Source organism: Protomyctophum bolini (genome assembly GCF_963924005.1).
Source record: "Protomyctophum bolini genome assembly, chromosome: 3".
In the NCBI taxonomy this organism is placed as follows: Eukaryota; Metazoa; Chordata; class Actinopteri; order Myctophiformes; family Myctophidae; genus Protomyctophum; species Protomyctophum bolini.
In genome coordinates, this window is record NC_137864.1 from 18,105,171 (window position 1) to 18,119,480 (window position 14,310).

At 44.1% G+C, this 14,310-nt stretch overlaps 1 protein-coding gene across 1 annotated transcript in view; it reads right to left on the reverse strand.

Annotated features, from left to right (window-relative positions):
- Positions 1–14,310, reverse strand: part of LOC308312331 (microtubule-associated serine/threonine-protein kinase 1-like) — a gene marked incomplete at its 5' end in the record, with an annotated part of 47,366 nt that overhangs the window by 18,279 nt on the left and 14,777 nt on the right. Inside the window, 10 exons of the mRNA XM_080758933.1 lie at positions 273–382; positions 840–962; positions 2,164–2,265; positions 3,399–3,564; positions 4,815–4,947; positions 6,428–6,566; positions 8,882–9,090; positions 9,990–10,066; positions 10,213–10,280; positions 11,836–11,968. Of these exons, the coding sequence (XP_080615059.1) occupies positions 273–382; positions 840–962; positions 2,164–2,265; positions 3,399–3,564; positions 4,815–4,947; positions 6,428–6,566; positions 8,882–9,090; positions 9,990–10,066; positions 10,213–10,280; positions 11,836–11,968 (1,260 nt within the window). The remainder of the gene's footprint in view (positions 1–272; positions 383–839; positions 963–2,163; positions 2,266–3,398; positions 3,565–4,814; positions 4,948–6,427; positions 6,567–8,881; positions 9,091–9,989; positions 10,067–10,212; positions 10,281–11,835; positions 11,969–14,310) is intronic.

The window sequence follows — 14,310 nt, forward strand, 5'->3', positions numbered from 1 at the left end:
AAAACGAAAAGGAAAAAAAATATGAAAATTCCTAGTTTCTTATTTATTTTACCAAGGCTTTACTTCCTTCCTACTGTCAAAACAACCTGACATGTGTTGTGAAGACTGCTTTGCCCTTTACTCATAAGGCGAAGAAGGCAAACCATTACCAAATAAAAACGGCATAGACAACAGGTTGCCAACGTGATGAAAAAGCAGAGAGGCGAAAGGGCAAGAGTGACGTACTGTATACACAACAAAGAAGAGGGTGTCAGGAAGACAAAATGACTGACCTTACTGAAGCGAGGAGAACAGGAGGAGAACTGTCTGATCTCCACTGGCTCGTCGTCGTTCGTGTCGTCCTCGTCGTACACGTTGATGTGGCGGTAACGCTCCGAACGGGCTGCCAGACAGACAGACAGACAGACAGACAGACAGACAGACAGACAGACAGACAGACAGACAGACAGACAGACAGTATTAAACACTATTGAAAGTGAGGGACACTCCGTGAAACAAACATTTAAAATGTCCATAGACTTGACTACGACATGATGTCACGTTTAGTCCTCTAAACAGTCCATAGACTAGGCTGCCATATGACGTAATTTCCGAAAGCCAGACATTGGACGGCACAATGTTGAACGAAATGTACGTTGTCTGACTCCGCGCACACACACACACACACACACACACACACACACACACACACACACACACTGTGCCTGCAGGAGTGAACCCCCTCGAAAACAAGATGATGCATCTCAAGGGGCTTATCCTCTAAAGATATTTCAAATAAAAACACGCACGCACGCACGCACGCACGCACGCACGCACGCACGCACGTCACTGTCACTTACTGTCAAAGTAGCTGGTGTCCTCTTCTGACTCCAGGTGCGGAATGAACTCTGCTTTCTGTCTCAGCAGGCTGTTCCAGTCCAAGTCGCTGAAGAACGGATGCTGCTTCACCTCGAACGCTCCCCCTGGTAACATTTAAAACACACGGTTTCAATGTCTCATACTGTGTATATTATGCTATGATAATTACCCATCTGGGCAAAGCAAATACATTAATACATTTTCATGAATGAATAGTGGCTGTGCCATTCGTCCCTGGAGCTACTATGATTTAATTCTCCCTGAGTTTTCTCTCCTAGGCTATACATTATGCCCCTCTATGCTTTCCCACTGATCTGTCTCAATAAAGAAAAATATATTCTATATATATATTCTATAATATTCCCTATTTTCTGGTCATATCATAATGGGTGAACGTTCGGTGAAAATAGGAAAACATTGGGTGAATTGCAGACCTCTGTACAAGCTCACAATGCATCATGAGTGACGCAATGCATTGTGAGCTTGGGGCGCCAATGGCTGAGTAGTTAAGGCATGTACTACATGTACTGTAGGCTCAGAAGCCTGACAGCGAGTCCCCGGGCAACAGAGTATAGGCTGTAAGCAGTGCTGTAGCCTAGGTTCTTTTCAGACAGTATACCATAATTACTCCCTGCGTGACATGCGAAATGATTAGCAGACGGTATACGCTTTTCCCCCCTAAAACTTCGCCACGGCATACTATACGTATATAGCTAATAGCTTATAACGGCGGACTACACTACACAACTGGGTGTACTGCAAGTGGTTAAAATGAACACAAGTGGGGCGCTCGGGGTGGCGCAGTGGTAAAGTGCCTGCCCACCACTGCGAAGGCTGGGGGTTCGAATCCACCGACCACGGTGCATCCGGCTTTCTCGAACGTTTTTGTGAGCACAATTGGCCCATGTTCGGGGGAGGGAAGCCGGGACGAGAGGGTGATATTTGTCACTGCAGGTGGTGGTACTCCTACGGGCTGGGGGGCAGCACCTGTCAGCAGGGAGTGTCGGGCGGAGTTGGAGCAGGACGGAGGCTCTGTCATTCCGGCGGGGGCTCCTCCTCACTGGCAGGTGAATCAATAGCATACAACATGCAGAAAACACAAAATGTGTGGGGGCAGTAAAATGGGACATTGCTGCCACCTGTGTTTCCAGAGAGTAGTACTGTACCTGTGCCCAGCCTCATGAGCGGGTTGGTCTGTGTCTGCGTCTCGTACTGTACCTGTGCCCAGCCTCATGAGACTGTGTCTGTGTTTCCAGAGAGTAGTACTGTACCTGTGCCCAGTACTGTACTGTAGTAGTACTGTACCTGTGCCCAGCCTCATGAGCGGGTTGGTCTGCAGTAAAGTGGAAATAAGGGCCTGAGCATCTGCAGGCAGCGCATCGTCTCCATCTGGCCAAACGATGTCGTCTGGTGAATATAGAAGAAAAGAGGGCAGAGGATCAGAGTGAAAAGGATGAAGCCCTTCTCAGTTCAATGTATAGAGCAGTGCAGTGGTTCTCAATGTAATGTAGGGGTCCAGGGACCCCCAGGACTCGGAGTCCTTGAGAGCAGTGGCGTGCAACGGACATTTAGAGGGGCAGGTGCTCTTGTGCAGCACGTGGAACCGGCCGGTTGCCTTAATAGTGTGAAATTTATAGATTTTGGGGCATAAATAATATATTAGAAGTTTTTTTTCAAGAATTGATCGATGATCATGTCACCATGGTCCACATACTGTACACTGTACAAAAAATAAGAAAAATCCCAATTTTTTCAAAAGGGCAGGTGGTGGGTGCTCTAGCACCCCCTAGTGTCTATCTGTGCACGCCACTGCTTGAGAGGGTAGGGTGTCCTGTCCACAGCTAAATTATTGATAACAATTTGACCAAATGGACCCGACTTTGCCCCTCTCTTGTAATCAATATAGAAGCAATACAACTACGTATGAAGTATGGCTCATGAATACAAATAAAATAAAATAAACTGAAACAAGATACAACATGTACATATACACACGTAAAACTAACACAACAAAGGATGAAGAAAAAGCAAACACACCAATGATGTCACCTAAGGACAGCCTAAATCTTAAGATTATCAGCAATGCTAGACCATACGTTAACATTTTCCTCACTCGCTCCATGTAATCTCGCCGTTGACATTTCCAGATATACTATATCTAAAAAGGTTAGAGCCCATTGGTGAAATGTTAAAGTATGAGGAGGTTTCCACCGCATAGCAACCATCTTCTTTGCTGATAATAAAGTAAAGTTCCACGCAACCGATTTTTTTACTGAATTCTGATGATAATGTATACATGAACTCCTGTTAGTGGCGGGAACAAAATATATATATACAGGGCGCTGCGCCGAGTCGAAAAATATTCCACTGCCTCGATGCAAAACAACAACACAGAACAGCGCGAGATAGCTGCGGAGAACATGGTCAATTGATCTGAGTGTACAAAGTGTCTCCCCGTTAACACTGTTCTTTTTAGGACCTTTTAACAATGTATTATCATTCTAAATGATGTACATGTATTATTGAGTTGATCTCCTAACCTGTGATGACCTGTCCAAACAGTTCTTCTGGAGTGTCACCGAAAAAGGGCACGCAGCCCACCAAGAACTCGTAGAGGATGATGCCCATGGCCCACCAGTCCACAGGCTTCCCGTAGCCCTGACGAAGGATCACCTCCGGGGCAATGTACTCCGGAGTGCCACACACCTACAGAGTGTTGGACAAAGTAGGAAAGAAGATCTGCTATATCACTACAGTATAGGCATGTCAATGTATAAATATGGGTAGTGTAAAAGTAACTCCTTAAAACCACTTGAACCACGGCATCTCTATTGTGGAGCTAACATTTGAGATATTCAGTGTTGAGCGAAAACAGTGGTCAGTGGCATCATTTCAGCAAAAGCTATGGTATGGCAAGTTCACAACGCGCAGCGTGCATGCATGCGTGCGTTAGGGGGTGTGGTAATTTGCCTCTTTATAGGCCTATTTTCCTCCATTTCTATGGTTATTTGCCTCTTTTTGGCATAATTATTTTCCTCCATTTTTCCCTTCATTTTAATTATTTTTCCCCTCCTGGAGCCAAGGTATGGCAGCTTGCCATACCTTGCCATACCCAGTTGACGGTCCTCGTACATACAATAGCCGTTGTGAATCTGGTCAACTAAGTATAGGGTTTAAGAACTGATTACAAAGGCGAAGCATATCAATATGAATTATTCAACTGGGTTGAATAATGGGTTTTTAGAGTTTCTGAATTTGCAATGAACACTTCTCCATTAAGGCTCATGCCTTATGCCTACATTTCATTCACAAATAATGCAGGGTCCCATGATGATTATTCCCATAATCAGAAATTCAGCTCACTGATTATCATCACTGAAGTGCTGTGAGTGCGACGTGCGTGTGCGTGCCTGCTGGCTGCTGGTGTGGCTACATCGTCTGAATGAGAAATACTTCCCAAATCAAACATTCATTTCACATGATGATGAAAGCAAAGCCATGGACTGTTTCAACCGCAGATGTGAGCGGATTTACAAACAAGCCAAACAGACGCTGCTGGATGGCAGAGGGGACACATGTGTTGACCTGTTTAATTATGACTAGATTAATTTTGGTGCGTACATCCTAAAGTGTGATTGCAAAATGGGAGTGTGTGTGAGGGGCGTAATGAACATTATAACGATTTACTAATCCATTACAGGAAACATTATGATACTGTATTTTCATAATCTATGTAAACCGCATGCACCCTAGTATCCCTACTATAACCGATTATGTCATAATAGGCGCAGATCCTGCGAAAATAGACAACAAAGACATTTGGTGTGGAGAGGAAAAAGGGGTGTTCCACAATCCACAAATTTGTGGCATATACTATAGGAGCAAACCCTTGTTTGAGCAGAATCTGGGTTGAACGTGATTAGTGGAACTCACTCTGGTGTTGTTGTGATCGTTACCTGTTTGTCCAGGAATTCCCTGGCATCTTTCTCTATGTGTCCCTCATACAGGTTGGTGGTGAGACTCATAAGGCCCATCTTAGACAGGCCAAAATCTGTCAGCTTGATGTGCCCCATGGAGGTGATCAGTAGACTGGATAGAAGACAGACACAACAGTTACACACGTTACCAAGGCCTCATCATCATCATCATTTTTCGACCGCGGTCGAGATAGTGGATTTCACAATATCACGCCAGACTTCCCGGTCCTTCATTGCCATCCCCAGTTCCTGCTTAATGATGCCTGTGTCCCTAGCGATGACATCAGGGAACGACAGTTTTCTACCTCTGGTCTGCTTTGAGGCAGGACAGCTCTGTAGCAGTGGCCGGCGAACTGTGTTCTTCTGGATCGGACTAGTGAAGAAACACGGGGAAGGTTGCTGTATATTAGATTAGTCGATGGGTGGCTCTTCCAAGACAGATTTTGCGCTCTCATTAGAAGGCGGGTGTAAGTGCCATCCAACCGTTTCTTTGAAAGTGTCCATGTCTCGGAGCCATAGAGCAGAATCGGCTCAACGGTCGTCCTAAATATTTTTACTTTTAACATCTTACTAAGCTGGGTTGACCAGATCGTATGCATGTCATTGCAGGCTGAGTTTGAAAGTCCTTTTGGGAAGAAGATATATATGAACCCAAATACTTGTAGTCATCAACCTTTTTTTTGATGGGGGTGGAGGGGCAGAACACCACCAGCAATCAGCAATCAAACACAAATGTTTGGTCAAACCATGTGACTCCCATTGGAAAAGCATTGTGGTGGCCCAAAAAAACAAAAAAATGATTTGCTTGATTGGTGTTTGATACGTGTGAATGAGGCCCAACATACCATTCCTAAACCAACATCATTATGCTGGTGCACTTTAACTCATTTAGACCTATAAGGCCTTAAAACCTACGGCAGTTTTATGAAAGACACCCTAAAACCTGAGCTCTTGTAACCGGAAATATGGAATACGTTAAAGTACTGAAAAAGACTACAAAACTACAAGGAGACGTGCACTCATTCAGAGATGAAGTAATGCTACAAATGGGTCCCGACCCACTGTTTGGGAAACAGTCAGGGCCGGATCTACCATATGGGCATTTTGGGCACGTGCCAAGGGGCCCTTGGGCACCAGGGGCCCCTCAAAAAAATAAAAAATAAAAAAATATATATATACTGTATATACCTTTTTAGTTCCACAGAAAATGTCCCTGCTAATCCGCATTAAATAAATGGTGTCTAAAAAGATTAGTGTTTTATTGTTGGTGAGAAGGACAGCTGCAAGTGCAATTGTGTGTAAAGCAGCAACAATGCGCTAGATTGGCTGTCACTCTGGGGGGATCTGTCTAATTATTCTCTTAACCACACCATTTCAATATTTATTTTATTTTCCATTTTTAATTCAAAAATAGGGAAAGTAGCAGATCTATAAGCTCACAAAGCAGATTTTCACAATTTGTCATACGAATAAGTATATGTGGTTGGTTATGCTCATCGAACCCAGAGTGATACCACCAGTAAGACACCCTGAGAGCGAGAGGCGACCTTGCCCTAAAGGGCGGTGGAGACTTGATAGCAAATAATACGTACTTGTCAGGTTTGAGGTCTCTGTGGACGATGCCATAGTTGTGCAGGTACTCCAAAGCTAGAACAGTTTCAGCAAAGTACATTCTTGTGAGCTCCACAGGTAGCGCCCCAATGTTCTTCAATAGAGTGGCACAATCACCTCCTGAGAGAAGAGAAAATGAAAGAACATTACACTGGTCTTTTGCCAAGTCAGAGCCTTAGGTTATTTGAGTTGCTTTCAGGAGACTGGGCAGCAAGCATCCTTCTGTGCGACATTATTTGATAGCAGGAATACACAGTACATCCTGAATGTAACTCTCAGAGTTCAAATAAACAGTGGTGAAACATGTGAGTACGTTTTTGTTTATGCAAATGAACAGTGAGCTTTACTGTGTAAAGAAAGAACAGATGGATTGCAGTACAGAAAGACTGGACTGGACTGTCACAACGCTGCTACAGTATAATGAATGATAGGTGATGATGTGACGCACATTTACATCGACATCAAGCACACCTGGCCCTCCCATGAGTTAACGCTGCAGCAATCCCAAACTTATTTTGTGGGTAAATCATTACTTTAATCATTCTGTATGTGTGTTTATAGAACTACCATGTGTGCAGTGGTTGGAGGTGCATGGTCTCCCATGCTCTTCCATTGATGAAAGTGACCTATAAACTATGACCAACGACAAAAAACTCCCATACCTATTATAACAATGTGCAAACACAGCAGCAAGATTTGTGAACAGTTGCGATAAAAGAAGGTTAGCTAATGAAATACAACGACCCTAAGGACTACTACACAATGCTGTACCCCCTCCAACTGTATACTTTCCCCATTTTCAACAGTTTTTTTTATATTTTGACACTGTCTTTGGCAATGCAAATGACAAATCTAGACCTCAATATCTATGCCCAAGCGACATAGATATTTTGTTTAATGCGCAGGAAACCTGGGCTCAAATCTTACAGATTGCAGTTAAAAAGAATTTCAGGGCATTTGTGAATGTTTATTCCAGTTTGTTCCTCAGTGACTGGCTGCTCCTATACCCCCCACACGTCTGTTTGTTCTGGCCTGTTATCCTCAGTGACTGGCTGCTCCTATACCCCCCAGGGCCCCCACACGTCTGGCGGTGTCATCATGAATGACTGAGTCACATACGTTACAAACGGCACCCTTCATGCCTGAGTGCGTCTTTAAGCTATACTGTAGCAGCTAATAGCAGAGTTGCGGCTGCAGTTTGGAGTCATGTAGCTACATGGAACTGCCCTGGAGGAAATAGAGTTCAACCAGAGAAGGATGTGGATGAAACAACTGAGCTTATTTCGGCCATGAAATACTATGACCACAGGAGGTTTGACTTCCTACACTGACTTTCTCAGTGAAATAGGAGTTGTTCAAACTGTCACCTTCTGAAGATCAAAGATAGTCTGAGCAATTGCTCTCCCTATATTTCACCTTATTGATTTCATTCATGTATCTGATACTCTGACATCCATCATACTGAGGGTAAAACAAGGACAAGGATATTTAAGACACTTCAAAAAGCACAAAAGTAGAATCTGCATAGAATCCCTAACATTTTCGCCCTCTGGTGGCGGCGGGTGGTGTCACACCGTGACACACAGACAGACCGACATGTTCTGCCTGGCTTCCATAGTAAGGGCTCAATGAATTCGCAATCATATGATTTCATTTGAGCCCTTATTTAACCATGCAGGCAGATCAAGAAGAACTAATTTGTACAATACATTGGGTACATGGTTCCATCTCTCTGAGTCACAGACCTGAAAGGGTCCATTTTGTTCCAAATTATCAATAATTTATCAATAATCCTGTTTTTTGTTGTGTATTTTTTACTTTTATTTATTAGCACTTATTTTGCCTCTTCTCTTGGCCAGTTCACACTTGTAAAAGATACTTCAGTTTCAATGTGGTTTTTACTGGTTAAATAAAAAATAAAGAAATTGCTGGGGAACCACTGGAATCCTGCCAAGGACCCCTGAGAGTCCCGACTCCCCGGACCCCACCTTGAGAACCAGTGACAGACACTTGATTGATGAAAAAGGTGAAACGGATCTCTTGTCATTTTCCTGCGACAACAGCATGATCAAGTACGGAGTTATGAAGGGGGATACGATGTTGTGATTCCATTAATGATAATATAATAATAATTTACCTAAAGATCTTTAGACTGTTATCACAAGCCAAATCTGTTACAGCAGAGCAAGGACACAGGAAACACCACAAAATAAAGTCTCCGTCTAATTGTAATACATAGAAGAATCTTCAGAATGGGGTGCCAAGCACACCCAGTACGACTATCCAACAATATCCTTTACAAACAAAGGAGAGCAGAAAGAAATAAAAAAAACAAATAACAATAATAAATCAAGAAAACCAAACGCTCTAAAAATAAGATCTCAGTCCAAGCCGGAGGGCATCCGCCAAATAGCAATCCCCTTCAAACCACTTACCCTCCACATACTCCATGACCATGCAGAGGTGCCGGCGAGTCTCAAAGGAGCAGAACATGGAGACGACGAAGGGGTTCTCGGCGAAGGTGAGGATGTCCCTCTCCACGAACGCCTGCTGGATCTGGTTCCTGAGGATCAGGTTCTGCTTGTTGATCTTCTTCATGGCAAAACGCTGACGCGTCTCCCGGTGCCGCACCAAGTAGACAGCCCTGCATGGAGGGAGAGATAGAGAGACACAGACAAACGAGAGAGAGAGAGAGAGAGAGAGAGAGAGAGAGAGAGAGAGAGAGAGAGAGATAGATAGAAATAAAATGCAGATAGAAAGAGGTTATGTAGAGACCAAGAACCAGAGAGAAGGCGCATCTGGGTGACACAGGGGTAATTCAAGTTGACTCCATTTGGCCATTTGGCTGTTGACATTCAAAGGAAAAGAGGGTGCTGTTTTTCCTTTATTCTTTGCAGAGGGGTCTCAGATTGCTGCATTAGCAATGGCTGTAAATGGTGCATTTATATATATGGTGCATTTATATAGTGCCTTTATCCAAGGCGCTTTACATAGATGTGCATTACATTCACTCATTCACACACACATACACACACACGGATGGCGGCGGAAACCATGCAAGGCACCAACCAGCACATCAGGAGCAATTAGGGGTTCAGTGTCTTGCACAAGGACACTTCGACACTAACTCTGGGGGAGCCCGGGTTCGAACTGGCAACCACCGCCACCCCATGGCTGGTTGGAGAGAGCCTGTTCAGCAGGGAGTGGAAGTGGGAGGCACAGCGTGTTCTTCTGCACACTTTACAGTACGTCCTCCCAGTGAAACCTCTCACGGCCAGGTGAAAAGAAGCGGCTGATGTGACTCCATGTGCATCGGGGACGGGACGGGACGGGGGACGGGACTTATTTCTTCTGCCTTCTATCATCGTACAGTAGAAACATTGACATTTTAAGATAGTTCAACTAGCCGATCTACATTGACACGTAGTGAGCTTGTAGATCGGCTATTTGAACTATTTTTAAAAAGTGTTCAAAATAGTAAAAAATGCCAAATAGGTTTAGGGATAAGGGGTATAGGGCAAGATATAGCCCCACATGTCTTACCCATATGCTCCATTGCTAATCAACTTGATGGTCTGGAAGTCTTCTTCACTTGGTGGCTTGATGGCTTTCCCCTTTCCCTGGTCAAATAACCAAAAGAAGAAAACAAACGTTAAAATATGTTAAAAATGAAAGTAGTTTAGTCGTTTTAGCTTGAACTTTTGAACGTTTTGTGGATTATTTATCGGTTGACTTTGGTGTGCGTGTGTGTGAGTGTGTGTGTTACCTCTGCTGAGTCGTCGGTCTCTGGGGTATGTGGTCCTTCGCTATCATAGCCTTCAAGGCTCACGAGATCTGGAATGAAAACATGGTGAAAACAACAGATTAAAACATTTTTTCTCACTTTTTCCACAATAAAATGCTTTGCAGCACAACAGCTGCTACAGTGAGATAGAATTTAATTTGCACCGGCGGAAACATCCTTTGCAAAACAACCGTATTTTTTTCTTCAAAACAGCCAAAGGTCCAAATATGTCAAATAACAAGGGAATGAGCATGGCGCCTGTCACAGACATCATGCACAGAGCAAGTTCAGTCAGGAAACTCAGTGCAACGTTGCTGCCGGCCGTTCATTGGGCCGCCTCAGCATCACGTTATCATTCACTTGATTAACTTCATCCAATCACAGACTCATTCCATCTTCATACCGGCTATTTAAACTGGAAGTTTTCACTGCTCAATCTGCTTGCTTGCTTGCTGCTCCATACACTAATACTGCTGCGCTGCTGTCTGCCTAAACTTTTTCTGCTCACCCTCCTCCACCCCAGCTACCACCTGTAGTTTTGGATCTGCTGTTTAGGTACTTGGAACTGATGCGCTTGATCTGAGTACCTAAAAAGCAGATCCAATTCATCGCCAAACCATAATAAATATAGCCTATTGCTCATTTTATGTTCAATAAATATATATTCCATCCATTTTTGAGTTGTCCTGACTGTTTGAGTTGTCTTCCCCCCTGTTAATTGTTCGAGTCTCTTTCTGCCATCTGCTTTGCTTCATATGTCCTCCCTCTCTGAGAAATCCTTGAAGTCTTGAAATTCGGTGTGAGCTAGAGCTTTATTGGTGTGACAGCAGCTATTCTGAAATGCACTGATTACATTTCTGTTCTCCACAAGGACAATCGAATATTAATTATCTTCGGAGAGCAGTGTTGTTTAGCCAATCGCAGTGAGTTCACTTGAAAGACTCAGTGGATAAAGAACCAGATGGTGCTGAACCGAGTAATTAGCGGAGACATCTTGCTTACTTTGAACGTGACATTACATTGAATAATAGGAACAAAACTGGTATTATCAGAATTGTCGTCGTCGGGGAAACAAGTACAACTGTGTGTGTGTGTGTGTGTGTGTGTGTGTGTGTGTGTGCGTGTGTTTGTGTGTGTGCACGTCCGTGAGCTGTCAACGAGCTGAGAGGAAAATAACTGCAAGGGTTTCTTGTGAACAGTCATTCCATGCCATTTAGCCCATCACCTAATGGACAGCTCTGGATGGATTAGAGTGGGGAGGGGGAGTGAATTAGAGCCATGATGATTAATGAAAGACACAGTGATCACCACTGCACAGCCAGACAGTCTAGTCTGGGTGAATCTGCATTGGTTGCTCATCCAATACATCAGGGGTTCTCAACCTTTGGCCATCATGTCTCGTTACAATCCCCATTCTGGGCATGTCATGAAATGCAAACATACAGTAGGTGTAATATACAGCTCACAATGCGGTGTGTTGCGACTTGTATTTTTGGTCATTTAGTGGACCAAGTACAGGCCCCTAGCAGACCCGCGGTCAACCAAGCATATCAGGTGATTCAAATGTATTTATTTCATATTCCCAATTCCCTCCATCTCTCTCACCCTCCAGTAGGTCCCTGGTCAGTCCCAGCTGGTTGATGATGTAGCGAGGGATGTCAGTCTTCATCAGCTGTCCCTCCTTGGCGTGATCTTCTGCTGCCTCCAGGAGGTGGTAGAACTCTTCTGGGTTGAACTCCTAGCATGGCCACATAGGAAACAAAGGCAATGAGACAAACTCCTTAAAGCTGTTTCCACACTTAGGAGTCTAGGCGCGGCAGTTTTCCGCTCAGTCAGAGCAGGCGTCTCTTCCTGTTTTTTAGACAGCTGGTGGATGGAAATGAAGCTCCACCCACGCGGCTGAATGCTGCGACGGCCAGATTCCCGGAAACGCTGAGAGTGTACAAATGGATGGCCATAGGAAAGAAAGGGAATGAGACAATGAGCATTGGTTGAGCTAGTACTGTAGAATGGAAGGATGAAATGCATTTGTCTTACTAAAACAAACTTTCCCCCTCTCTCATTTAACTTACAGAATGGTTAAATGTTCGGTAGGTCAACAACAAGGAAAGGTTGACACAGAATTGGAATGAAGACTTACTGGGTGTGTTCTACTTCAAACTATTTAATGTCAAGGACCCCCAAATTGATTTTGTGCCAGGGACTCCCATGAGAGAAAATGTGCCAAGATTTAAAAAAAAAAAAAAGGAAAAAAAAAAAAATAGAAGATCTACAAGCGCATGAACACATCATGATACGATGCATTGTGAGCCTGTAGATCGGCTATTTTCGAAGTCTTAAAATAGTTACTTAATAATGAATTTCGCTGGGGACCCAGTGGAACTCCCTCAAGGACCCCTGGGGTTCCCTGGACCCTACTTTGAGAACCAGTGACCTACATAACAACCACCCTTAATGGTCATACTGACTCACATAACATTGTATGGCCAATCACTTGGCAGGGAACAAGTGATAATCAAGGCACTGAAGTGTTTCAAACAAAGTCAGAACGTGTCTATCGGCTTCAATGGACATTAATGGTGGTTCACTGATTAGCACTGTCGCTTCACAGCAAGAAGGGGCGGGGCGGGGCGGTGGCTCAGGGGTAGAGTGGCCGGATGGGTACCACGAGGTTCCCTGTTCGATCCCGAAGTGTCTCTGACTCTTGAACCCCTAATTGCTCCCGATGTGCAGGTTGGTGCCTTGCATGCTTTCCTCCGCCATCGTGTACAGTATGAATGTGTGTGAATGGGTGAATGTAATCTATGCAATCTATGTAAAGCGCTTTGGATAAAAGCGCTACGTATATAAATGCACCATTTACCATTTGTACATAACATAACATAATGGAATCCCACTAATCCCATCATGTTTTTTCTTCTTTTTGTAATAACCCTTTTTTATTTAATTTTTCACATAAAGCTGTGACATAAATGTATTCAAATAAGGTTGGACAAACTAGAAAGGTATGTACATTTAAGGCACGTAATCCGATCACGTTCCATCATGAAACCACATTTCATCGTGTTCCCTACCATGGTATGGCACGGCTTAATCCACTATAGTTATGGGGTTGCCACATAAACACCATCCCCGCTAACACACAGCTAACTTTAAATTGATCCCCTGAAAACATCATTCTGCCTGATGAAGCTGCCCTTTAGTGCTGTCCTGTGGGTTTCCATCTCATCGCTGTGTCGCTAGTGAGGTGGTGGGGAATAACATTTTGATTAGAAAGCAGAGCCCCAAGCAGCCAGGGTCATTTTCTTCCTACACGTTTACTCTCTCGTATCTGCTCGCCTGGAGAGGGAGAGGGAGAGAGCGAGAGAGAGAGAGACAGACAGACAGACAGAGAGACAGATAGAAAGAGAGAGAGAGAGAGGGGGGGGGGGGATGGAGAGACAGAGGGAGAGAGAGGGGGGGGTGGAGAGAGAGGGGGGGTAGAGAGGCAGAGGGAGACGAGAGAGAGAGGGAGAGAGAGAAAGAGAGACGAGAGAGGAAGAGACAGAAAGAGATATATATAGAGAGAGAATACAGAGGTGAAATAACCTTCCCTCTCTGATAACATGCTCTGCTCTGCCTCCCAGTCCCGACCATGTCTCAGACCAGATCAGACATGAATGCCAAGTAATGTCCACAGACTTCCCACATAACAGCATGATGTTAGTCCTCTGTAACGGTGCGACAGACAACATTTTGAGGTCAGGCCTGAATGGGTTAAGCTTGCTTTTTGTTTTGTTTTATTTATTCTCTCAATAAAAACATAAGGTAACGATTCAAAGACACCGAAATAAGGGTTAATATCACTGCCCAGGGCTATTTTTATACTCTGACAGATTCGTGTGGTTTCTAGGCAATACAAGTAAACTATAAAGTACCGTGAAACTAAAAGTACAGTATTTGGAGTAAATGTACTTCGCTACTTTACATCACTGTCAATCAGGGAGCGCAAACTCAGGCATAAGCCAAGCATTGCAGCCCCGTGTATGAAGAGAAGCTATTACCACTAAGTGAGCAGCGGTTGAGTTATGTACGCATCAA